At 51.3% G+C, this 26,310-nt stretch overlaps 1 protein-coding gene across 4 annotated transcripts in view; it reads right to left on the minus strand.

The window, feature by feature from the left end:
• The window catches only part of Abcc6 (ATP binding cassette subfamily C member 6), a 49,094-nt gene that overhangs the window by 20,807 nt on the left and 1,977 nt on the right, over window positions 1-26,310 (minus strand). For 3 of the 4 annotated variants that reach the window (XR_012443297.1, XM_074060445.1, XM_020181577.2), the window contains exons 3-17: window positions 24,616-24,741; window positions 24,338-24,466; window positions 20,708-20,833; window positions 19,354-19,415; window positions 16,654-16,785; window positions 13,298-13,495; window positions 11,524-11,701; window positions 9,953-10,114; window positions 7,426-7,518; window positions 5,695-5,898; window positions 5,395-5,541; window positions 4,614-4,701; window positions 2,136-2,211; window positions 518-644; window positions 144-320 (exon numbers count right to left, since the gene is read on the minus strand). Coding sequence is in view for 3 of the 4 variants with exons in the window: in XM_074060445.1 (XP_073916546.1) it covers window positions 144-320; window positions 518-644; window positions 2,136-2,211; window positions 4,614-4,701; window positions 5,395-5,541; window positions 5,695-5,898; window positions 7,426-7,518; window positions 9,953-10,114; window positions 11,524-11,701; window positions 13,298-13,495; window positions 16,654-16,785; window positions 19,354-19,415; window positions 20,708-20,833; window positions 24,338-24,466; window positions 24,616-24,741 (2,025 nt within the window). In the remaining variant the exon portion in view is untranslated. The remainder of the gene's footprint in view (window positions 1-143; window positions 321-517; window positions 645-2,135; window positions 2,212-4,613; window positions 4,702-5,394; window positions 5,542-5,694; window positions 5,899-7,425; window positions 7,519-9,952; window positions 10,115-11,523; window positions 11,702-13,297; window positions 13,496-16,653; window positions 16,786-19,353; window positions 19,416-20,707; window positions 20,834-24,337; window positions 24,467-24,615; window positions 24,742-26,310) is intronic. The other variant, XM_074060446.1, reaches the window with a different exon arrangement.

The raw sequence follows: 26,310 nt of genomic DNA on the forward strand, positions 1-26,310 counted from the left end.
CCTGCTTAACCCTGAGTGGGGTGCCTCTTCTCTTCCATTTTCCTGACCCCCTCTTTCCCTTCATCATACTGCCCGCAGGTCAGGGAGGCCAATGTCCCATGGTTACAAAGTCTCCCTATCCTGAAAAGGCCCAAGACCCTCACTTGCTCCCCGATCCGGGTGTGGACTCCTGCAGGGAAGCTATCCACATCTGGCCCCAGGGCACAGGCTTCCAGAACCTTCTCCAGCCATGGTGGGTCCATCTCCTGCCCGAAGCACACGTTCTCCAGCACGGAGGTGTTTTGGACCCAGGCTTCTTGTGGCACATAGGCCACAGGACCCTGAAAGATGATTTGCTTTTGGCTACAGAGGTAGGAGTGAGTCTGTAGAGTAGGGAAGGGGGACTTGTGGGCAGGGGAGGGGTTTAGGGCAGGGGAGGGGAGCGGGGGGGGGGGGGTCAGATAGAGCTAATGGCAATGATCTTGGCCATGGGGGGAAGGTATGGGGACATCCTAGCAGCAGGGGCAGGTGGCCTCACCTTGATGGTCACGGACCCATCTACCTTCGACAGCTCCCCGAGAAGTGCAGAGAGGAGGGAGGACTTCCCTGCCCCCACCGGACCCACGACAGCCAGCAGACAGCCTTGGGGCACGGCAAGGTTGATCCTGGGAACTCAGGGAAGATGTACCCCTGGTTAGGTCTCAGCCTGTTTGCTGGACACAGCCAGCTGGCCCTCCTGCCCACACCTCCAGGAAGTCACTAGGAGACACGAGGGGACATTTCTCTCCCTTGGTCCTGCCTGGAGCTTCATGAGGCTATCCTTCCCACACTTATGCACAGGCACACACATGTGTGCCACTCACACAAGCATACATGTACACACGCCATGTGCATAACTGTGCACACGATGTGCACACATCCCACACATGCAAGTGCACACATGCTCACACGTATACAGCTGTGCGCACACATGCACCCCTTCACACGCACAGAGTGTGTGACTTGCCCAGTGCCTCTCTCCCTGGCTGTTACAACAGGTGGCATGCCACTCTCCTGGCCTCTGTCCAGCCCTGCTCCTGTCTATTTTCAGCAGCCCATCTTCCCCCCAGGGGCCACAAGACCCTGTTAAAACCTATGAGGTCACAGCTCTCTAGCAGTGCTTCCCACATTGCTCAAAGTCAAAGTTAAAGTCCTGATGAGCAAGAAGAGACCCCAGGTTCCTGCTCCATGGTGCAGCCACAGCCACTTCTTCAGTGCTTCTTAATCACAAGGGGCCACTGGTTCTGCCCCCTCCCAGGGTCATTTGGCAAGGTCTAGAAAGGTTGCTTTGATTGTCACCACTGGTAGGGGGAAGTAGCTGGAGTTGAGTGGGGCTTCTGCACAAGATGTCCCCCAACAAAGAATTCTCAGCCCAAAACATCAAAATGAGTAACCTCAGTGGAGGCACACTCTTGCCCCAGGACCTTTGCATTTCCCATTCTGTGTAAAAAGCTCTCCTCTTTAATCCCTGCAAGGCTCACTTCTCCCCTTCATTGTGTCCTCAACTTGAATCCAACCTTCCCCACGACCACGCTGTGGACTCTTTTCCCTTCCTCTGGCTTCTCATGTGTGCCCCACTCATCAGAGTGTCACTCCAAGATGGCAGGGCCTTTGTCTGTTTTCTTCACTCCACCCCCGGGGTCTGACACATAGCAATTGCTCAATAAACAGAGAAGCAGGTGGGTGGCAATCGTCACCAATACTACACAGGGAGTCTCTTTTCCCTTCTTAGGAAGTATAGGGGATGGCTCAGATTTTGGCCACAAGATTCCAGCTGTAAAGTTGGGGGCTGAAGGTGACAATGGCCTTGGGACTGATACTGGAGGCATAGAGAGTAGGCCCAGCTGATGAGGCTGGGCCTGCAGGCTGCTCTTGGTCAGGCCTCCCTGAGCATGGCTTTTCCAGTTGTAGAGGCCTCCCGCTGATGTGGGAGGCTTGACACTGTCCACAGGGCTCTTGTTTGCCCAAGACCCCTCCCCCAGCAGAGCCCCAGGCCCACCAAGCCCAGCCTCCACCTCAGGATGGACACCTGCCATGGTTCTCAGGTAAGGAGCACTGGAACCCAGGTCACCATCTCCCTTAGATATAGAGGTGGCTGCTGGGGGAAGTGTTGGTACCTGTGCAGGCAGGGCGGGCTCTCCTGGGACCACGCGAAGGTGCCATTGTGTACACCGATGCACTCCTTCTCAGTGGCTGCAGGGCATGGGACAGTTACAGGGCTGGTCCTGTCCACCGGCCTTCCTGTCTGCAAGACGCCCCCACCCCACCCAGCCTTCCAGGGGACACCTGCCCTGCTTCCCACAGGTCATGGGGGGCTCTGCAGTGGTCCTGTGGATGTGTAACTCAGGGGCAGGTGAGCCACAGTTCCAGGGGCCAAATCCTGCCTGCTGCCTATCTTTATAAATGATGTTTTATTGAAACACAGTCATACTCATTCCAGTAATGGCTGCATTCATGCTAAAATGTTAGAGTTGAGTGGTTGTGACAGACTGACCCACACGCCTAAAATGTGTGCGATCTGATCCTTTACAGAAAAAGATCTGTATAACTTATTATCCAACCTAGGGCTTAAACAAATGAAGGGCCATTATTATTAACACAACAGGTGTCAATAGGGACAGATGGCCTCCCTGGGTCTCTGAGTCTCAGGTTTTTAATCTCCATTCTGAGCACACTTTTGGAATTACCTGGACAATTTTTCAAAAAAAAAAAAAATACCTAGCAAACAAAATAACAAAACCAAAAAAAAAAAAAAAATTCTAAGTTCTCTATGTCTCAGTCCAAGTCTGTTAAACCAGAATCCCTCAGGGAGATGGACTTAGCTCCCATATTTTTTAGCTCTTTTACTTGGTTAGAGACTCTCTGACACCCACTAAATTAGATGTCCTCTAGGGAAGGACAGCCTGCCAGACAAAATGCAGAATGCCCAGTTAAATTTGAACTTCAGACAAAGGAATAATTTTCTAATATTGAGTATATCTCAGGTATTTCATGAGACTAAAAATTTATTCTCTGGTTTGAGGCCAGCCCAGGCAAAAAAGTTAGCAAGATCCTATCTCAAAAACAAGCTAGGCATGGTGGTACATGCCTGTAATCCCAACATCTTGGGAGGTAGAGGAAGGAGGATCCAGATCCAAGGCCACCTGAGCAAAAAGCAAGAGACCCTAAATGAAAAACAAGCTGAGAGTGAAAGGACTGGGATGTTGCTGGAGGTGGTACAGCGCCTGCCTAAGAGCAGTGCCCCAATCTCACTCTCCAGCAAGAGGAGAAGCAAAGAATTATTCTGCTTATCTGATATTCGAATTTAACTGGGCATCCTGTATTTTCATTTACAATCTGGCCATCCTTCTTCAGGGGCTCATCTCTTCCTAACAATCTGAGGAGTGAGGATTCCCTCTTTTTTCCTCTATTTCCCCACCTGTAAAATGGGTGAGTCCAGGAAGCAGGGCACACACAGTGCTATGGAGAGACGCAGGGGGATGACTTTATACAGAGCACCTCACGCTGTGTGGACGCACAGGCAGCGGCCACACGGTGCGAGCTCTGTTATTTACATTCATCTCAGTACTGTACAGCTTTGGGGGAGTGAGGCTCTTTCCCCAAGCAGGTCGAACTCACGCCTGAATTAACACTCAGGGTCTATTCTTGAGGACACACATGGTCCCCCAGTGGGGATAATGGCAGAGTTGTGCCAGCTATTTATGGAGCAGCTCCTAAAAGCCATGGACTTGCTGTTCCTCCTGGCACATGGGACTCTGAAGCCAGCAGAGAGGAGCTACTGTCCAGAGCCACTCAGCTGGAGGTGGCCAGGGAAGGATTTGAACCCAGGGCCTGGGTCAGCACTCTGAATCACATCAATTCAGCAGAACAAAGCTGTGCCCAGATAAAAGTGTGTTAGAGTCTTAAGTAGTCCCCAAAGTATGGATTTGGGTTCCTTCGAGGCCTGTGTGCCACTTCTAGAATATGTTCCTAATAAGCTTGCTATCACCTGACCTTGTACCAGGCCCTGGTGCAAGTGCAATGCTTAAACACATTTGATCATCGAGACACCCCCAGGGAGCAGGTGCTGTGACTCCCAAGGTTGGGGGCACTGAGGCTCTGAGAGGTCAACCACTTGCCAAGGTCAGTGCTGGGGCAGACCGTGGATCTGGGCAGTTCATTGCCATGGCAGAATTTTAAGCCCGTACAAGTTTTTTCTAGATAAGAGGCCGACCAGAGATGCCTTAACTACAACAAAGTGGGTGGGGGCCCTGACCCCATTAACTCTTGACAGGAGTTGACCCACACGTGGAGATCAAAGTGGAAGGGCAGAGCAGGGAAGACCAGCTTGCTCGTCACCTCCAATGATGCCCTTAACTCTGATCTGACTTCCTCGTTTGATGAAAACGTCCCCATGCTTCCTTCCCTGGACTTTCCGCACGAGGGCAGTCAGTCAGTGCTCACTCCGCACCCAGAATGGCACCCACAGTGCCCCACAGCAGTCGCTCAGTGATGGGCAGAACCTCCATGGTGCCTGGTTCCAAGTGACAGGGCTGACGGCGGGGGACCTGCATGTGCCATCAGTGCCTCTGTTCCTCCCCCCACTCAGCACTCACAGTATCCAGGCAGACTTGTGTCCACGGCACCAGGGGTGACTTCTTCCAGGCAGAGGAAGGCAGCCAGACGGTCAAAGGACACTCGGGCCTGGGGAAAACAGAGCCCCTGTCACCCAGCCAGAAGAGCAAAGAGCCTAGGCTTTGGGTCCTACCTACCCAGCCCTAGCCTGTGCAAGGCATTTGTACAACATTTTCAGGTCATGGAAAACGGTACACATCGAGGGGGCGACATTCATGAGGATTCCCCTAGTTCCTGGCTCCTAACTAGAGAAATTGTGGGTGGGACCTGAGACAAGGGTGGCACTTTTCCAATAGCCATGATGTGGAGTAACTTCAAATTTTATCCACCCAGGGCACCCTCTTAGCTCAAACCACAAACCCAACTCAAAAGGTGGCCATTAAAATACAGGCAGCTCAGTTAAGCAGTGTCCCTTGTTTTGATCACACCAAGGGATGCTTGTGGGGAAAGCACTTGAGATAGCAAAGGCAGAGAAATAAAATGGCTCTGATTAAGAAAGGGAAGCGGGATAAACTCTTGCATGGGAAACTGAGGCATCTGGTCAACCTGTTATCTAGAAAAAGCTTGCATGGGTTAAAACCCCACCTTGACAATGAACTGCCCAGGACATTCACTGTGGTCCTCACATTACCCACTGGGCCACTTGTGATGGCGTTCTGCTATGCTCCTGACTGCATCCCATGGTCCCATCTCTCCTCCCTGCTGACAGTGGGCCTGGTATGCATTGTGTACAAATGGCCTCCAGCCCTCCCCATGCCTCACCTGGACGATGTAGTGCACAGAGAAAGGCAGGAAGGCCTGGGCCTTGTTGAGGATGCCAAGCACGGTGAGGGTCACAAAGGCTTTCTCTGCATCCATGGCACTATCTTCGGCCACCAGAGTGTGGACTGCAAACACAACCACTGCGGCCTGGTGAAACACAGGGTGATGGTGAGGGTGGTAAGCCGGGCACAATGGGGTGTCTCCAGGGGTCCACGTGGTCTAGCCACATGCAGGCGTGGGCTTCCCCACCCCACCTCCTCCCCGAGCCCATGCTCTGCAGTGAGACCAGGGTGACATCACCAGAAACGTGGAGACTTGGAAGGACACCAGGGACACAGAGAAGAGGAGGGTGGATGTCTTCAAGGCCCCCAGCTCCTGGCCCCGGATGCGCAGGACTCGCTCCAGAAAGGCCTCCTCCCAGCCGTGGGCCTTGATGGTCCTCACGGTCCTGAGGATGGAGCTGGTGAGCCGTGCCCGGGCATCTTTCTGCCTCATCTGCTCCTCCTGCAACCAGAGGGAAGAAGAAGCAAGACCTGGGATTCACCCTTTAGAAATCCCACCAATTCTGCCTCCCCAACCCTGTGCCTCTCTGTCTGGCCCTGGGACTGAGCAGGAGTCCCCTCGTGGCTCCCTGTAGCTGCCCTCACTGAAAAGGGTAAAGAACCATACCCAGTCAATCTGGGTGATGTAGCAGGGAGGGCTTCCTGGAGGTGGGGGTGGACGCCCAGGTCTTAAACAAGGAGGCAGTTGCCAAACTGCAAGACTAGGTGGATGAGAGCGGGTGAGGGTGAGACAGGGGCATCCATACTGAGGGGGAAACTCTGGGTGGCCACAGAACAGTGTGAACCGCAGTTCAGCAGGGTGAGGATCACTAGGGCACTGGAGGTTCAGGCAGAGGAGTCTGGGGTCTCTTGTGCTCCACCAAGGGGAGTTGTTATCAGGACAGCTGTGTGGAGAGTTTCCTAGAGGCCACACAGGAAATTGGAGAGACCCAGGGGACTGATGGGTGGGATGGACTAGGACAGCCAGTGAAGAGGGGCAGTAAGTCTGTCCCTCCCTCCTTCCTCAGTCAGGACTATTTACTGAACACCTTCTATGCATGCCTAGGTCTTACCCAGCCAGAGGTGAGGTGGAGGGGGTACTGCAGCTATGTTATAACTGGGGCAGTGACAGGAGGCCCCGACTGCAGGGAGGAGAGGGAGGGGTCAGGGGATGTCTGCAGGGAGGGTGACCAGGCAGAGGGACCCACAGGAGCAAAGGCCGGGAGGTGGAGCATCCACAGGGTGAGACTGGGGGAGGCCCGTGGAAGAAGCAGAACGAGGGAGGGACAGACAGATGGGGTGTGGCCAGGTCACGGTGGCTGGGAGGCCCCTGCAGGGTCTCTGGTTGTGACACTGAGTGAGATTTGTTTAGATGTCACATGTCCCCTTTGGCTGGCAAGCAGGATTGGGCTGGGGGCAAGGAGTGAAGGCAGAAGTGTGGAGTCAGTGATAGAGAGATGGCCAGCTTAACAGAATGCACCATGTTTTGTCTGGTGTTCCCCTGCCCACCCAGCTTTGTGATGTTGGGAAGGTTATGTCCTGGCTTTGGAATATGGGGGGGGGAGGTGGTAGAACAAATAGTTTTAAATTACTGGAACTGTCTGAGATTTGAGAGGTCATCTGGACCCATTCTCTAGAGTACCTCCAGGTGGCGCTCCCAGCCCTTCATCCCTTCATCCCCTAATCTTAGGAACAGTGGGTCACTTTGTTCTATTTGTGCAGCAATGGTGCCACCTAGTGGCTCAGTGTAAAGATGCCCAGGCTAGAGACAGGCTTGGAGAGCCAGGCAAGAGGGGTCAGGCTCTGGATGGGTTGCAGCCTCATCCAGCAAACTGAGACATAGGTCTGAGTCACACCTGGACAAGGACAAAATTAGGCCTGCAGGCCTTCACCAGCCACTCCCCTCCTATCTCTGGCACCAACATGGGCCTGGGACCTGTGGTACCTCCCTAACTCCTGCCCAGCCTGTCCCTGCTCCCAGACACCATACCTGATGGTGGCTCCGTTTCTTGGTGATGAAGAAATTCAGGGGAAGAAGGCTCAGGAAGACAGCGATGGCCGTGAGGGCAGAGGGCCCTAGTTGCTGGGGACAGAGGGGGCAGATGTCATGAAACCCTGAGGTTATGCTCAGAGGTGGGTCCTAAGACAAAGATTTGACAAGGGCAGCCAAGGTCACAGAGACTGAGACTCATCAGGGTCCACAGAGACACCTGTTGAAGATGGGGGGGTCCTTCATTGGGGGCAATGAGCCACTCACAGCAGGAAGGGCTCAGCCTCATGCAGGCTGTACATGTAGACAGCTGGGCAAGGGGTAAAGCTGAGACTGTGGAGTCAGGACCTGGGTTCAAATTCTGACTCTGACTCTCAAGTGTAGCCCTGGGCAAGTCACTAACCCTCCATAAGCTGCAGTTTCATCAGGGCTCATTGTCTTTCTACTCTTCCTTTCATCCCTTAGATGGGGACTGGTACACTTGACAAATAACCATACAAATTTGAATTTCAGATAAGAAGTAAGTATTTCATATAAATACGTCCCACCCAAAACAACACATGAAGAGATTATTCAGTTCGTCTGAAATTCATGTTTAAGTGGACATCAGTGTTTTGTCTGGTGTCCCCTGATCCCTCCAGCTTTGTGACATTGGGATGGTTATCTCCTGGCTTTGGTTCTCTGGCTGGAAGATGTGGAGGTGGGGTTAGGATAAATAATTCCTAAGATCCTTGAGAGGTCATCTGGGCTCCTGTCTGTGGGATCAGAGCTGGCAGTTTGTTTCATTTATGCAGCAATGGCACCACCCAGTGGCTCCATAGAGAAGCATCCAGAAGGCAAACACCAGTCCACAGATGTGGTTGGAAAAAAATTTCAATGGTGCCTGGGGCTCATGGCTGTAATCCTAGCTACTCAGGACTCAGTGATCAGTAAGATCGCAGTTCGAAGCCAGCCTGGGCAAATAGTTCATGAGACCCTATCTTGAAAAAAACCTATCACAGAAAAGGGCTGGTGGAGTGGCTCAAGGTGTAGGCCCTGAGTTCAAACCCCAGTACCGTACGCGCGCACACACACACACAAAAGAGGTAAAACTCTTTCTCTAGCAACTATGGTCTCATCTAACCATGGCGACCCCAATCATCACCCTTCCTTAGCTAGGACACTCTGAAGTTACAGGCTGCCGGCCAAGAGGTTGGAAAAGTATACAGTGTTAACTGCAGACATTTTAGCCTCTGACTTTTGTAGATTTCCTGTTCATACTTGGTCCCAATTCCCACATATCTGGTTAGGTAAATATCTCAACATCAGAAAAAATCAGAAATCTGAACTACTTCTTGTCCCAAGCATTTCAGATAAAGGATGTTCAACCTGCATCAGTTTGTTTATATCCCCCAAATTCTAGGGTGGGGTCCTATTCCTAATTTTGATTTCTTTTGAGAGATGAGGAAGTGGTATACAGAGAGGGCAAGTGACCAGTGCAAAGATTCACAGCCAGTTAGTGGTAAGAGCAGGATTTTAACAGAGTCTGTGTTATTTCAGAAAGAAAAGGAAGAAAAAAAAGAAAGTAAAGAAAGAAAGGAAGGAAGGAAGGAAGGGAGTGAGGGAGTAAGGGAGGGAAGGAAGGGAGGGAGGGAGGGAAGAAAAGGAAGGAAGGGAGGGAGGGAGGGACAGAGGTAAGGAAGGGATGGAGGGAGGAAAGGGCTGGCAGAGTGGCTCAAGTGGTCAAGTGCCAGCCTAGCAAGCATGAGACCCTGAGTTCAAACCTCAGTGCTGCCAAAAAGAAAGAAAATAAAAGCTTATATTAAAAAAAGAAAATTCTACACCACAAAGCGAGAGGAAGGAAGGTAGAAAGTTCTGATTTGGGCCTGATGACCACTGCATGCCAGTTTTTTAAATTAAATTAAAATTTTTTTTGGCAGTACTGGGGTTTGAAGTCAGGGCCTCACACTTGGTAGGCAGGAGGCTACCACTTAAGCCACCCTGCCAGCCCTTTTTTGTGATGGTTTTTTTTTATAAATAGGGTCTGGTGAACTGTTTGTCTGGTCTGGCTTCAAACCGAGATCCTCCTGATCTCTGCCTCCTGAGTAGCCAGGATTACAGGCGTGAGCCACCAGCGCCCAGCAACTGCATGCATTTGAACACTATGTAGAAACTTCTCTGTCCCTAAAGGTGTATTTTACTGTCTTTGTTGATGGCAATGATGCCCCAGTATCACTGATCACTTCAAAACATCTTCTGCCTTCTGGGCAACCTGAGAACCTGCCGTAGATGTGTTGACGTCAACATCAACAGCAGCAACGTTTTACAGAAGGGAAACTGAGTCCCAGAGAGGGTGAGCTCAAGCTCAAGCAAACACTAACCTGTCTAAGGCTCTTCCAGTCTTATCAGCCCACAACACATAGATAGCAACAGGATTGGAGGAGGAAGAGGAGCAGGAGGGGGAGGAAGGGGAGGAGGAGAGAGAGGAGGAGAGAGAGGAGGGGGAGGAGGACTGAGACTCACCCCCCCTCCGCCCCGTCCCCTGTACCTGCCACAGATAGACGAAGCAGACAACGATCCAGAGCAGTGGCAGCCACAGCCCGTTGAGGTAGAGGACGCTCTCCGCCAGCCGCTGCACGTCCACGGACACCAGGTTCACCACGTCCCCCACTGCGCTGGCCTTTCTGGAGCCGCTGGACAGGGCTAGGACCTGGATGGGGAAGGAGGAGGGAGACAGGAAGAGGAGGGAAGGAAGGCTGGAGCCACTGAGGCAGGGCCCTCACCCAGAGCCTCTGGTCACCATGTGAGTGGTGGCCCTGGATAGTCCTCTAAGCCGATCTCCCAGGGCCAACATGAGAATCCAGCAGGAGCAGAAAATAAACTCCAACCCCTCACAGCACTGGAACAGCGATAACTAACATCAGTAAGTACCCCAGATTCACGGTGACCCTGGGGGACGATGTGCAGGCCCTTTGCTGAAGAGGTTTCCTCCCCTCCTGGGAGGTTCACATCACCGCATGCAGCAGGCACGGCCACACGCATTCAAGCCAAAACCTTTTTACCACCGAGGAAAATATCATTCTCAATTAAATTAGGACACGGAGCACACACCTCCGTTCCAGAATTGTTAAAAAGCAAAAATGTGAATGATACTGGGATCAACGAGAGGCACATCACTGTCCCATTTTACAGCCAAAGCACACATCATTAAGGAACTTGCCCAAAGTTAGAGAGCTTGTAAATGGTGAGGCAGGATTTAGAATCCAGGACCACCGAGATGTGACATGAACCAGACAGGGTGTTAGAGCCAATCCTGCAGGCATTTCATGTATCTTGACACCGAGCTTATTCTGGCAAATCTGCCTACCTGCAATCTTTTGTGCTTAGTGTGAAGGAAGGAGTGAAGTGGGGGGAGTGAGTTGGAAACCACTCAGTGTAAAATATTGCCCACCACGTGCCCAGCTGGGGAGAGCTGGGTACTGAGAATACAGCTGTGAACCAGAGGGGGGACTGGAGTTTGAGCTGAAAGGTGGCTTTTACAATGCATCCCTCAGTGGCAGGCATGGTGAGTGGTAGAGTGGCAGCTCTGAGGGGAAAGCAAGGGTCTGATGTCAGCCAGACATCAAAGGTGGCATCCCCCAGGCGGGGCAGAGGGTGGGTCGGAGATGCCCAGCAGGCCCCCTTCGTCTTGGGCTGGGACATGTCTGAACTCACAAGAAAGGAAAGGTCATACCCGGTCCAGCCTGCTGGGCTGAAACACAATGCAGTAGTCCAGAGTCAGCAGGCTTGTAAGTGCCTACGCCAGGATTGGAATCCAGAGCCACTGAGGCATGCCATGGTTGGATCCACCTGGCAGCAGGAATAGCAAGTGCAAAGGCCCTGAGGTGGGAGTGCACCTGGCATGTTTGAGGACCTGCATGGCTGCAGGACGGGAAGCATGGAAGGAGGAAGAGGTGTGATGAGGTTAGAGAGGTCTCAGAGTCCAAGGACAGAAATCACCATGGAGGTTGAGTGTGGTAAGAATAACATGGAGTGGGGATTATGTTTCCAGCCCCTGCTAGCATCATTCACAGCTCAGGGATGTCACCCTTCCAGGTTGGCACCGTCCCCTGGGCTCACCTTTCTGTACACCAGGCCAGTGATGGCCGTCCGCAGCCTCATCTGCAGGATCTTCACCCTGTACATGTGCTGCTGTTCAAACAGTGTCTGCAGGCAGGCTGAGAGGAGCATCAGCGTGGCAAGGAGGGGGCCCTTCCAGGCTGGGGGCTCAGGCTTGCCCATGAACTCCAGAAACAGGCTGCAGTGGATGAGATGTGGTGCCCTGAGTGCCTTGGCCCACTGGGCCTGGCTCGGTACAGACTCAGGATGGCAAACTGCACGACACAAATGCTTGCAATCATTTCCCAAGTGACCACACTCCTTTTCATGTGACCTTGCAACTCCTCCAAACAAGAGGTGGAGTTTTTGTCCCCACCTGTCATGGGTTGAGTTATGTCCCCACAGAATGCAAGTGTAGAAGACCCTCTCCCATGTGACTATATTTGGAAACAGGGCCCATATAGAAGTGACTAACTTAAAATAAGGCCAGTAGTGTGGGTCCAGATCCATCTGACTGGTGTCCTTGTAAAAAGAGGAAATTTGCTGGGTCTCTAGTGGCTCACACCTGCAATCCGAGCTACTTGGGAGGCTGAGATCAGGAGGATTGTGGTTTGAGGCCAGCCCAGGCAAATAGTTCCAGAGACCCCATATCCAAAAGAATCAGAGCAAACTGAGCACACTGGAGGTGTGGCTCAAGTGGAAGAGCATCTGCTTTACAAAAGTGAAGCCCTGTGTTCAAACCCCAGTCCCACAAAAAAAAAAAAAAAAAAAGGAAATTTAATTTGCAGATAGAGACACTGTGGGGGTAGGGAGGAATGTGCACAGAGAAGCTGGGTGAGGGCACAGCACAAAGTGGCTACCTGCAAGGCAAGGGACAAGGTCTCAGCAAAGTCCACCCCTGCCTCCAGACCAAAAAAAGGTAAATTTGTATTGTCTAAGACATGTGTTCTATGGCCTGTGTTATGGCCACCTGAGAAGACTAACATTCTTTCAAGTGTGAGCTGCCACTCACGAGCCTTAGCCATCCAGACATAGGGTGGTGACACTGTGCAGCTGTAGCCTATATCTCAAGAGAAATGTGACATGTGATCCATTTCCCAGAGCCCTACAAGCATGGGGACAAACAAGGCTGAGCTAGCCTTCTGGAGGATGGAAAACCACACAGAACAGAGACAAGCCATCCCAGGTGAGAGCATCTTGAACGAGTCAGTTTCCAGTGAACCCAGGATGTGTGAGTGGACTGGCTAAGAGACCCTCCCAGGAACTGGGTGTGGTGGTTCATGCCTGTAATCCAGCTACCCAGGAGGCAGGGATAGGAGATCAAGACCCTGTATGAAAAGTAACTTTAAGCAAAAAGGGCTGGAAATGTGGCTTAAGTGGTAGAGAGCCTGCCTAGCAAGCACAAGACCCTGAGTTCAAACCCTGTATACCACCAGAAAAGTAAATAAATAAGAGACCCACCCAGCAGACCCCAGCCTACACTGTCCATACTTGTCACCACCATGAGTGAAATAAATAACATCTCTGGTTTTGCACCACTCACTTCGGGGGTGTTTTGTTTGCAGCAAAAACTAGCTGATAACATCAGGCAGGAGTTCTGATCCTTTGTCTTCTTGGGGGCCAGTCACCTTCTCCTTCATCTCTTCCCTCCCTCCGAAGCCTTGTCACCCACCCTCTGGAGTCCTGTGCCTGGGAACTGCTGCCAGAAGCAGAAGGGCCTGGAGTCTCTGGCCCTGGAAGGAAGGATTTTCCTAAGGGACCCAGTCTGAGCCCAGCACCCAAGGCCTGCTCCTACCTGAGGAGCTTGGGGATGGCGAACCTGAAGGCATCGCTGATGATGAGGCAGAGGGTCCCCAGGAGGAAGGTGGACCGGAACACCCGCCAGATGGCCTGAAGCAGCGGGCCCCGCTGGACTCCTCCTTGTGGCAGGAAGCTCTCAGTCTCGGGGGCCTCAGTGCCACTGCTTCCTTTGCTTTTAAACACCTTGGTGAACCTACAGGAGAGGAGACATGGCTGTGGGGTCCTGCTTTCGTGAACGTAGTAGGTCAAACCTTCAAGGGTTCTTTTCTCAATAAGGAGTATGGGGACACGGACCCTGCCTGGTCCCCCACCTCCTCCTTATGGTTCAGGAACTCGCTCAGGAGACACAGCCAGGGGGCGGACAGGACAGTAGTCATGGGAATTCGTGCACATTGACCACCTACTGTGTGCAGGCACTCCTAAGAGCCCTGCAAGCCGAGTGTGGTCTACATTTTACAGAGGAGAAAAACTGAGGCTCAGGGAGGTGACTGTGCCCAAGGGCACACAGGTGAGATGGGAAAGAGCTGGGATTTGTCCCAACTCTGCACCTTCAAGGCCTGGGCCCTTCTGGATCCACCATGTTACTTTGGAGGAAGAATAGCCCCCGTTCCCCAGCTGACCTGAGTCTGGCTGGTTTGAGCTGGATGAGAACAGAGCTGATGTTCCTGGACCCCAGTGGTCCTGTTCTGGGGGAAGCCAGAGGTGGTACTCAGGCAGCCTGGAAGCAGTAAGATCTCTGGCCTTGGTCCTGAGGGGCCACGGGGGGGGGTGGGGGGAGGGCAGCCCTCAGCCATGAGGGGGCCTGGTTGCTATGTGGCCAAGGGAGGGCGCCTCCCTCTCTGGACCTTAACGTGCTCAGGTGTCAAAGTATGGGGCTGACCTTGCTGTCACTGTCAGAGTCCCTCTGGTTCTGACAGCCCAAGGGTTGGTTATCAGTCATTTCAGCAGCCCAGGAACCTGCAAGGAGCTCAGCCCTCTCTATGCACCAGTGATGCCCCTCGGCACACTGGCCACGCGAGCTCCCTGCCTGTTGGCCAGGTGGCCATCATTTGGCACATAGTTACCAGGTGGCCACTGCTAGCTCCTGTTTTACCAAGGAGGAGATAGAGGCTCTAAAAGTGATGCCAGCTGCCCAAGTCACACAGTGATGGCAGACCAGGGATTTGAGCTTAGGTGTGGATTCATGGTTCACAGACTACTTCCTTGCACACCAGGGAAACCTGTTCTACCAGAAAAGAAAAAAAAAAGGAGGAAAGAAGGAGGAGGAGGAAGAGGAGGGAAATTCTGAATAGCTCATATGGCCAAGACCCTTGCTAACAAGGCCAAGGTCGAGGTTCAGGCCCCCACTGCCAGCCAGGATGCTGTCTGGTATCTGGGGAGGACTGGAGCTCCTCACCGAGCTGGGTGTGGTTTATTGCTTACGGACATTTTGAATCTCCAAAGCCAAAAGGATGTCACTAGCATGCAGAGGCCACCCCTGCCCTTGAATTTACTGCTTTCTCAGCCAGGCCCCCCGCAGGTCCTTTCCTAGTGTGGTGTAGAACTCCAGGTGGGTAGACGCTTTTCCCAAATTTTCCACCAGGGTGTCCCCAGGGCCTGGTCCAGCTCCTGAATGTAGCAGAAGCTCAGTATTCATGAAGTCAGTGGGGAAATGGACCAGTGTAAGGCTATAAAAATTAATAGATGAAAGAAAGGAAGAACGGGAGAAAGGAGCTTGGTTTGCTGGCTAGAACCTGTCCTCTGGGCCGGGAGGCTGGCATCAAATTATCTGGTCTTCTCTCAGTGAGCCTCAGGGTTCCCATCTGCAAACAGGGCTGGGAGAGATGACTGAAGCCTGTTTTTTGGCTGGCTGGATGTTTTGCTCAGTGCTGTTTACCTGCTCAGCTTACAGTTCAGGGTCAAAGAGCTCAGCCTGCAAGCTCAGCAGGTTCAACCCCCATCAAGGAAAAGCTGGGAGTTGTCTGGTCTCTGGCCTGACAACCATTCAGTGCAGGACTCACCAGAGAGCATGGGACAAGATGAGGGACTGAATGAATAGTAAAAGGGAGTGGTGGGGACTGGGGCAAACTGCAGAGCACATGGATTATCCAACAGTGCAGCCTCTAGCTGCCATATAGGGGGGTGGCCCATAGCCACCAGATCTACTTTAAGAGAGCCGGAGTGGAGCTTTTTTGTGATCTCTCTAAAGTCTGAAATATGGGTGACATTGTAGAAAGAAACAACCCCAAACAGCTATACAATTCCACGTGGACCTATCAGACGGTGAACTTGATCTGGCCAGCAGGTGGCTGGGTTGTGACCTCTCAGGGTGAGGTTCTTTCCCACCTCCCAGCCCCCAACCTGGGGGTTGCCAAATCTTCCAGAAATAAAACCAAAGTTCTCTCTGGGCATCAAAATTTGGCTCTGAAAATGGCTGAGCCTGCTTTTCTGTATAACCTGCCTTTCTCCTTCCTGTCACTTTTGTTTTTAGATAGGGTCTTTTGTGTAGTTCAGGCTGGCCTCAGACTCCTGAGTGCTGGGATTTCAGCTTGCCACTTGGCGAGGTAAGGACACTCAGCCATCCTTGAGGCTAGAGTTTTTAACTCTATGAGCCTGTAATCCCTCTCTTTCTCTCTCCCCCTCCCTCCTTCTGATCTGCAGCAACCACCACAAGCCCCTAGAGAATGCAAGGGAACATTGTCACTCTTCCTGCAGAGCTATCTTACTTCTGTTCTGGACCTGAGACCCTGGGATCCAGTGAGGTCAAGCACCTCGTTCAAGCTTGCTCAGCAGCAGGGCAGCATCTCACCCAAGTTCACCAAGTCCTGTGTCAAAGTCCTGCCTGAAGCTTCAGTGGTCTGGGGGATCCACACAAGTTCCCAGAGACGCCGTGAGATGCCGTGGAGAGCGGGGGCGAGGCAGCTAACATTGCTTGGGCACTCTCTTACCATTTCTGTGGAATTCGCTGAGTTATTTTCTTTTCACTCCCACCAGCTATGAGTGAGGGCCTAACCACAACCCCACTGAACAGATGAGAAAACTGAGACCCAGGCAACAAAGTCCTTGAGTTATGACAGAAGAGCCTGTGAGTTACTAGACACCACCCAGCCCCTCCACCTTTTTGCCTCCTGCCTCCCCTTCCACCATGAAGCCTCACTCTGGCGTCCTTAAACAGCCCCCCACTTGCAGTCTGTTTGGAACGGGCAGAGCACCCTGGGGGAACTGTTTTGTGCTTGCTTGGCTAGGATGAGGCAGTGTGGCAGGGGAGCAGAGCAGGGTGGAGCTGGATTGAGGGCCATGTGCGGAATGAGTTTTGCTGACCAAGCCCTGCCCCGGTCCCTGGTCCCTGGTCCTTGGTCCCTCCCCACTCACCGCTGGGCTGCACCACGGTTCTTTCTCCATTCCCTTTCCAGCTGAGAAACAAGCTCTTCTGAGGAGTTTTCTGTCCCAAGTGACCAGAGGTCTTTTGGTTCCAGTGCCTTTCTGTAGCCCCTCCACAGTAACCTGGAAAACAGGGTCACAGGGTCACAGCCCTGTGGCTGTGTGATCCCCAGGGGAGCCACTTTACCTCTCTGCACCTCAGCCAGGCCCTGGGTAAATGAAGGCAGAGGACCAAAGACTACCTGATACCTGCAGGGCCCTCTCAGTTTGCAGAGGTGATCTCCTGTCATCCTTGGAGCTGTCAGGCTGATTGTCATTGACCCACTGCACAGATGCAGAAGGCAGCAGAGGCTCAGAGTGATTAAGTGACTTAACCAAGGTACAAGTGGAGCGGCTGGAGAACAGATCCCCAGGAAGTCAGAAATCCAGGGTCACAAACTGCCCCCCACTTGGCTGTGTGTGTGTGGTGCTGGGGTTTGAACCCAGTGCTTTCACTGGCTAAGCAGCCACTCTACCACTTGAGCCATGCCCCGGCCCTTTTGGCTTCAGTTTGTTTTTCAGATAGGGTCTCATGCTTATTACGCGTGGGTGAACCTCAGGCTGCGATCCTCCTACCTCTGCCTTCCACATAGCTGGGATTACAGGTGTGACTCATCACATTTGGCCCTCTCTCAGCTGTAAACATCCCCTCACCCTTCCTTATCCACTGCTCCAGCTACCTGGCCTCAGGACCTTTGATCACGCACTTCACTCTGCTTAAAATTCTTTTCCCAGCCAGGTACCAGTGGTTCATGCTTCTAATCCTAGCTACTTAGAAGGCTGAGATCAAGAGGATCATAGTTTGAGGCCAGCCTAGGCAAATAGCTCTCCAAATCCCTCATCTCCAAAATAGCCAGAACAAAATGGACTGGGGGTGTGGCTCAAGCAGGGGTGTTGCAAGAGTGAAGCCCTGATTCAAACCCTGTCTCCCCCTCTCCCAGACACACACACACAAACCTTTTCCCATTACTCCTCACCTGGTCTCTCTCTCTCTTTTGGTGGTACTGGTTTCACACTTCCCAAGGTTTCACACTTGGGAAGCAGGTGCTTTACTGCTTGAGCCACGCCTCCAGCCCTTTTTGCTCTGGTTATTTTGGAGACCAGGTTTTGCTTTTTGCCAGGCCAACCTGGACCTTGACCTTCCTACTTCATGCTTCCCACTGTCGCTGGGATAACAGCATGCTCCACCATGCCCAGCTTTTTTCTGTTGAGATGGGGTCAACAGGTTGGCCTATAACTGCAATCCTCCCCATCTCAGCTTCCCAAGTAGCTAAGAACAGAGGTGTGAGGCACCATGCCTGGCTAATTATTTACTTTTTGATCTAATTATTTAGTTGGTATCTTTCTACTCCATTGGCTGCTGACCTCCACAGGGCAAAGGCAGTACTTGTCTCATTCTCCCTCCTCTGTGTCCTCACCTCTGGCACAGGATTTGAGAAAACTGGGCAAACAAAGCCACTTATCGGTACTGTGGGCTTGGGCAAGTCACTACCCATCGACAGGCTTCAAATATCTCACCTTACCATGAGACATTCCCAGACTGGGCCAGATGGCTCACTCCTATAACCCCAGCTACTCAGGAGGCAGAGGTAGGAGGATCGCGGTTTGAGGCCAGTCCAGGCAGAGTTAGACCCTATCTGAAAAATAAACTAAAAAATAAAAAAGTCTGGAGGAGTGGCTCAAGTGGTAGAGTGCCTGCCTGGTACGTGAGGCTCTGAGTTCAAACCCCAGTACTGCCAGAGAGAGAGAGAGGGGGGGAGAGAGACAGAGAGAGAGAGAGAATATGAGCAACAGTGCTGGCCTAGAAATGGTTAACATTGCTTGGTTTTGGTTTTCCTAGAAATTACTTTGGGAGTTCTCCTACGTAGCAAATGATCAGATAGAGTTCTGGGCAGTGATAGAAAGATTCCGTTTCTATTAAGGGGGAAAAAAGTAAGTTGACTTAAAGAGGAAGACTGAGAAGTAGAGTCCAGATGACACCCCAGCCTGGCAACAAAGCATGTGATGGGTCCATCAGTGTCTGAGGCTGGGAAGCAGGGAGTAAGGACCCCAGCGGAGCTGTCTGAGAAATTTCTACGCTTCTTCCCCAGGCTCCACACACCATAGCTTCTGCTCTTTATCTCCTAAGTAACCTCTCTCTAGCACACTCACAATGTGCCAGATCCCCTTCTAAGGGCTTCACAAATCTTTCTTTTGGTGGTGGTGCTACTGGGGTTTGAACTCAGGGCCTTACGCTTGCTAGGCAGGCCCTCTACCACTTAAGCCATGCGCCCAGCCTCAAGCAAATCTTATCTCATTGAATCCTCATGTCAGTGTTCCCATTCTACAGGCATGGAGAGTGAAGCATAGAGAGGTTAAGCAGCTTGCCTAAGGTCACACAGCCAGGCCATGATAAGGTCAGGATTCAGATCTACAAGATCTGGTGGTTACTGAGGTTTCACTGTGGTGTGGTCAGGAGGGGCTCTGGGAGGTGGGCATGCCTCAGTGCCTAGTGGGCTGGCACGAGAAAAGAAGCCATTCTTCCACCAGCCCCGGACCCTCTGGGGAATAGAGACTTGGTCTTTTTAATCTCACTCCTGGTGCTTAGCACATCGTAGGCACTTGTTAAATACAGGTGGGATGAATACAGAATAGCTCTTGGGCTTTACTTACCCAGATGCCCACCAGAACATGGCCTTGGAGGGGAAAGAGGCCCCAGCCTCTGGACAAGGATTCTGCAAAAGACAAAAGACAGGGAGGAGCTGGGCATGGTAGTGCACACCTGTAATCCTAACACTGGGGAGGCTGAGGCAGGAGGATCAGGAGTTCATGGCCAGCCTGGGACATACAGTGAAACCCTGTCCATGCTGCAAAAAAAAAAAAAAAAAAGATGGGGGAGGGGCTGGCCTCTGCTCACATTCCAAAGTAAGTGGGTCACCAAGGGCAGGAAGACAGGGTGAAGTGAACATGAACTGAGAATCAAAAGTGCACACTGAGATGTGATGGTGTCTGCTTGCCAAAGGGGGAGTTCATGAGCACCGTGCTTCCTGGCAGGCAAGGCAAAAAGAGCCTCAGGACCAACAGCGTCCACAAGGTAGGAGCTAAGAGTTGCTCAGAACAACTACTATTATACTGAGACCAAAGAGTTTTCTAAGCAAGGAAAGCATAAGAAAAACAGCAACATCCTCTACTATGTCACTCAGCAAATGTGCAGAGGGACCTGAGCTGTGACTTTGCCAGCTGTTCTAGAGAGAGCCTATAATCTATCTCCCTCACAATAAGGTATGAAGGTGGCCATTTCACCACAGTTCTGCCATCACAACTTATCAATTTTTAAGGATGTTTGGTCATTCTAATAGGCCAAAAAAAGTCCTATTACAGTTTTAACTAGATTTACTCGAAGCATTTGAGCATGTTAAATGACGACCTCAGGTTATCTTCCCCCGATTTCACAGAGAACATTTTCTTGAGTTCACAGACTACCTTGGTTTATAGAACGCAAGCTTCCCCTGCTGACCCCTCACTCCACGTGCCGTTTCCTACACACTTGTGCAATTGTGTGACAATCTGGTTCCCCTAATTAACTAAGTGCAAGAGGACAAGGATCCCATCCTCTTGCTTACCACAGGTCCTCAGCACCAAGCTGGAGACAGGGCAAGTCTCCACAAAGTATGGAGACTTCTCCCCCCGACTCCCAGGTCAAATCTGGCTCCCTGCTTGTTTCTACAAATAAAGTTTTATTGAAACACAGCCATGCTCATTTGTTGACACATTGCATATGGTAGGTTTTGCACCACCAAGGCAGAGTTGGATAGTTGTCGTCAACAAGATTGTCACATCTTGTCCTGGACAGAAGGAGTTGGCCAGCCCATGACTACTAAATGTGCCATTCACATTTTGCTAAATGGGTTAGTGAATAAAAAATGAAAGACCAATACTCTAGGTCAACTCTCTTGGTCACAGGAGGAGGCTGAGACCTGAAGGAACAGGGTCACGGAGGCCCTGAGGTGGGGACCTGGTGACTTACCGGCTGCTGGGAGTATTTCGGGAAGAAGGGGGGCTGGTCCACCAGGCAGGACAGCACGAATTCTGCCACCACCAGTGACAAGCACAGGTAGGTGGCCAGGTGGCGGAGGGGGTCGCTCTGGAAGCCCTGTAGGGAGTCAGCAGAAGTCCCACTGAGCCTGGGAGGCAGAAGTCAGAGCCCAAAGCTTGTGAGGAGCAGAGGCAGTGGAGGACTCCCATGAAGGGGACAGCTTGGGCTGGACAGGGTTCCAGCACAGGGACCAGGCCATGGTGTTCAAAAACCAGAGCCTCTGGCATTCCTGGTTGTCTGGATTTTCAGACACACACAGGCAGTGTCTGGGTTAGTCCTTAGGCAGTGAGGACAGGCTGTAGCTTTGGGACAATGAGATGAAGGCACACTTGGACTTTTTCTTGTGCCACATGGAAATCCTGCCGCCATCCCAGCCCCTACCTCAATCTCCATCCTGCTCCCTTCTCACTGTCTGCTGGTTGTCAGAGGGACCTGACTTTATTGACATCTACTCTGCCCTGTGTACACACGACATTCTTTCCACGCACAGTGTCATCAGGCCCCACCCCATCCTGACTTATGTGGCTCAGGCTGATTTCAAACTGGCTAAGTTGCCCAGGCTGGTCTGGAACTCTCACTCCTCCTGCCTTAGCCTCTGGAGTGCTGGGATTACAGGTATGAACTACCATGCTTGCCTCATTTTATTCATGAGCAAACCAAGGCTGAGCGAAGCCCAGCACCTGGCTCCAGGGCACACAGACTGTCTGGGCCAATTTCTGAGCATTTGTTACCTGGCCATTTTGTTTTTGCATATACTGCCCTTTGGGGTGTCACAGCACCCCAATTTTCCTTCCCCATGCTCAGATACATGGTTTGTGTGGAACTGACCTCTCCAGGCATGGGTAGGAGATAGAAGCGTGGTCAGTGAGTCCATTCCAGGCCCCTGGCCACTGGGATTCAGCTGGGAGTGGACCCAGGACCCAGGCTGGGTCAAGGAGAGCTGGGACCATTGGAAGAGTCACCTGGGTTTTGTATGTTGACAGAATATCAGTCTGTACTATTGGGAGGCTTGTCTTGCCACCTCAATGGAGAATGAAACTAACATGACAGAGCCAAGAGGCAGAGAGAAATGCAGATCGGGCGGGATCATCCCTGGGAGAGACCACAATAAACACTAATAAACACATGAGTTAATAAACCACTTCTGATTTTTCCTCTCAAGTTGAGTATTTTGAGTCTTTGGTGCTTAAAACAAGAACGCTAGTTTCAAATCAGAATTTCTCTCCTGGATTTTATATGCTTCTGGATTTTTTTGTTTTACAATTTGATATTCTGACTCCATATGGCCTACCTTCCCCGTACTGTCATTTTTGCCATAGTTTCTAGGTAAGTTTGTTCTGAATATGGATGAGAGAGACATGGGTTCTGCACTCCTAAGCCATGTAACCCTGAGGAATGCACTGCCTTGTCTCTTAGCCTCAGTTTCCTCATCCTTAAAATGGAAGTGTTAGAATCCACCACAGAGCATGACTGTGAGACTCCAATGAGGGTGGGGGAAAGTGTTTGCTGCACAGCTTGCCCATGGTGGAATTCCAGTGTGCAAAAGGTTCTAGCATTACTGTCTCTGTGCTATGGAAACTTGCTCAGTAGATGGCCAGTGGCATTTCCCCATTAGTTAAAGTGGTTTATCTTTTTAAAAATCTGTCCTTGGAGCCTGGCTTTGATGGCTCATATGTGTAATCCTAGCTACCAGGGAGCCTGAGATCGGGAGGATCACAGTTCAAGGACAGCACAAGCAAACAGTTTGCAAGAGCCCATCTCAAGCAATAGCTGGGCACCATGGCAACCCGAGCTATTTGGGAGGCTGAGATGGGGAGGATTACAGTTCCAGGTCAGTCTGGCCAAAAAGTTCATGAGACCCCCCATCTCAATGGAGATAAGCTGCGCATGGTGTCTTGCACCTGTCATCCCAAGCACAAGGAGGATCACTGTCCAGGTTGGCTGACAAAAAAACCAAGAATCCATCTCCAAAATAACCAGAGCAAAAAGGACTGGAGATATGGCTCAAGAAGCAGAGCCCCTACCTAGCAAGTGGGAAGCTCTGAGTTCAAAGTCCAGTACTACCAAAAAAAAAAAAAAAAAAAAAGAATCTGTCCTTGAGGACATTTCTTTACCTTCTCCTTTGGGAGCAGGCCAGAGAAAACATTTGGCTCTGGAAATGATGGTGGATGACCAGCTGCTGCCTGGTTATTGGTTTCCAGGTGAAATAACCTTTCCCTGTGCTAAAGCATTGGTGGAGACTCCAGGGAGGCAAGTGATTTTCCACCAGTGGGAGATCTTGCCCCCAGAGGACATGTGACAATCTCTAGGGACATTCTGGGCTACCACAGGGGGGCGCTACCAGTATCCAGTGGGTGGAGGCCAGGGATGCTGTTCCACATCCTACAATGAACAGGACAGCACCTTCCCCAACAGAGAATTATCCTGCCAAAATGTGCACAGAGCAGAGGTTGTGAAACTTGTTTAGAGTATATTTTCTCTTTGTAGAGAAAATGATCCACCATTCTCCTCACATGGAAATAAGAATGGGTGTGCAAAGTGAGTGTGTAACTACGGATGCCTGTAATGGGGGGAGGGATCGTGAGCATGAGACCCCTGTGCCAGCGTGAAGGGTGAGTGTGTCCATGTGTGTCTGCCCGGGCTGTGTGTGTGTGTGTTATGCAAGAATGGGGTTCACATAAGTGCACGTCCAGGTGTGTAAGGCAATGGGGATTTGTGCTGATAAAGAATGTATGTGCAGCTGGGCGCCCACCGGTGACTCCTGCCTGTAATCCTAGCTGCCTAGGAGGCAGAGATCAGGGAGATCGCTGTTTGAAGCCAGCCCCAGGCAAATAGTCCCGAGACACTATTTTGAAAAATATCCAACACCAAAATGGGACTGAGGGAGTGGCTCAAGTAGAAGACTGCCTGCCTAGCAAGCTTGAAGCCCTGAGTTGAAACCACAGTCCCACCAGAAAAAAAAAATATATATATGCAACAGACAGTGTGGATGGAGTCCCATCATAGGCATGGACGACAACCACTCTGCAACATCACTCACGTGGGATCTAACAAGTTGATCTCTAGAAGTGATGAGGGGAATGGTGGTTCCCAAAGGGAGAGGCAGAGGGAGGAAGAACAGGGAGAGATTTGTCACCAGGTGCAAATAGACAGGAAGAACACCTTCTGGTGCTCTTTGCACACGTGGGTGACTCTAGCTAACAATACTGTGTTGAATATTTCAAAGTACACAGGAAAGAGGATTTTGAATTGCCAACCACAAAGAAATGACAAATGCATGAGGCTGTGGACATGGCGAACACCTTCATGTGATTCTTACACGATGTGTCTGTGCACAAAATCTCACACTGTACCCTCTAAGTAGGTACAACTGTTATGTGTCAATAATGAATGATGGGCACTTAAGGTGGTGTATGTTTGTCTGTCTCTAGAGTTTAAGGGACCGAAGCGTGTGCAGCTTTCTGTAGAGATCAAGTTGTGTGTGGAAAGAGGGAGGAAGGATAAGACCCAAGTCTTGGCATCGCCCTAAGTTTCCCCAAGTGGCCCAGACCCCCGACTTACCCCTCTCGAGGCTTGTTGGGCAGCTCTGGTCACTGGCAAGACACAGCAGAGCAGCCAGTACCCAAAGAGCACCCCGGAGGCCTGGACTCCCTTCTTCCTCTCCACGTGAATCAGGAACACAGCAAAGGTCTGGACAAGACATGGGTGGACCCTCAGGGTGAGGGTGGTGGTGGAGGCGGGAGGGAGGTCCTTCCTTCTCTATGCCTCCCCCCGCCCGTCCCCAAGCAGGAGAAACAGCTGCCAGAAGCAAGCCAGGCTCCAGCGGAGGAAGTCATTACCATGGTGGTGAGCCACACAGTAGGGTGAATGAGGAATTCTGGGGGCTGGGGCGTTCCCTGCTGGATTCTCCACAGAGGGATGGCCACGTTGAAGGTGCACAGGACGATGAGGGTGAACCCCAGCACCTGGAAAAACAGATGCAAATAAGGCTGAGATAAAAAGGAAGACGGCAGCAGAATGGAGGGTGACCCCATGTCCGACTGGGTAGCCATTCCCCAACATCCCCAGTGGGTCCCTGTAATAAACCAATGTCACACAATGTTATCAATGTGTCAATGCATGAAGGGCACTGAAGATCAACTCTGACCTGTAACTGTCACATAAGTGATGCACAGAAGGGCTGGATCAAGTCAGTGGTTCCCAAAATGTAGGAGTTTCCAACAGTGCCCTTGGGAGGTGACCTTGGGCATGAAGGCACAGTGGGAAGTGAAATATACTTGCCAGGTGGAAAATTTATATCCTTACCAAGTCGTCTACAACCCCTGATATTAAATCCAGGAGAGGGCTGGGGTTGGGATGGGGGTGGTGGCCGAGCACTTGCTGAGCACACTCAAGGCCCCAGGTTCCATCCCCAGCGCTGACAACAAGAAAGAAGAAGCTTTCTTTCTGGCCAGTAAGTTTCTGCAGTCTCCCTACCATGTACTGATCTCTTTTAAATAAAAGAGCAAGAAGGAAAGCGAACGTGTGCACACACAAGTCAGTTCCCACCCACAGGCTGAGCTGGGCCTGCTGTCTGTTTCTGTGGTTTCTACATTTTTCAATCATTGAAAAAAAAGGTTATTATTATTTTTGTTTTTGTGGTACTGGGGTTTGAACTCAAGGCCTTATGCTTGCTAGGCAGGCGCTCTACCACTTCAGCCACTGCACCAGCACCCCCCCCCCCTTTTGCATTGGATATTTGCGTTAAGATAGGGTCTCAATTTTGTTGCCTAGGCTGCCCTCCAATTTTGATCTTCCTGATCGCTGCCTTAGGAGTAACTAGGATTACAGGTGTGAGCCACTGGCGCCTGGCAAAAAAAAAGACTTTAAAAATAAAAAGAGAAAATCAGATGACATTCACCTTTCGGTGACTATAAAAAAGTTTTATTGAAACACAGTCATGCCACATGGGCAGAGCTGAGTATTTGGAAGGTACCATGGCCCACAAAGCTTCTCTACCTGGTCCTTCAGTTTGCCAACCCCTGGATACGTGGAAGGTAACAGAGCTGTCGTGAGCAAAGTGGCATGGGAATAAATGAGATTGAAGAACATTCTGTAGACGATTGCAGAACACAATGATGAATGAGCAGAAAGGCTCCTGCTTGGAATGGCAGTGTGTTATTAAACACCCTATAAATGCATACCAATTTAAAAAGATTATTCAATAGTACCACCAGTGGGGAAGCAAAAATAAATACAGAACTGGGGTGGGGGTGGGACTCAGGGTAGTGTATATACTTTACACGCACAAGGCGGTGGGCTCAGTCCCCGCACCAAAAAATAAAAGAAAGCAACACAAAATAAAAGCATAACTGTTCAAGTTTTTGTTTTTGGTGGGACTGGAGTTTGAACTCAGGGCCTCATGATTGGTAGTTGGGCACTCCATCACTTGAGCCATGCCCCCAGCCCTTTTTGCCTTTCAAATAGGTTCTTGCTTTTATGCCTGGGTTAGCCTGGACTGCCTGAGATCCTACTCTTTACACTTGCTGCATAGC

This window comes from Castor canadensis, chromosome 17, assembly GCF_047511655.1.
Source record: "Castor canadensis chromosome 17, mCasCan1.hap1v2, whole genome shotgun sequence".
NCBI classification, from domain to species: Eukaryota; Metazoa; Chordata; class Mammalia; order Rodentia; family Castoridae; genus Castor; species Castor canadensis.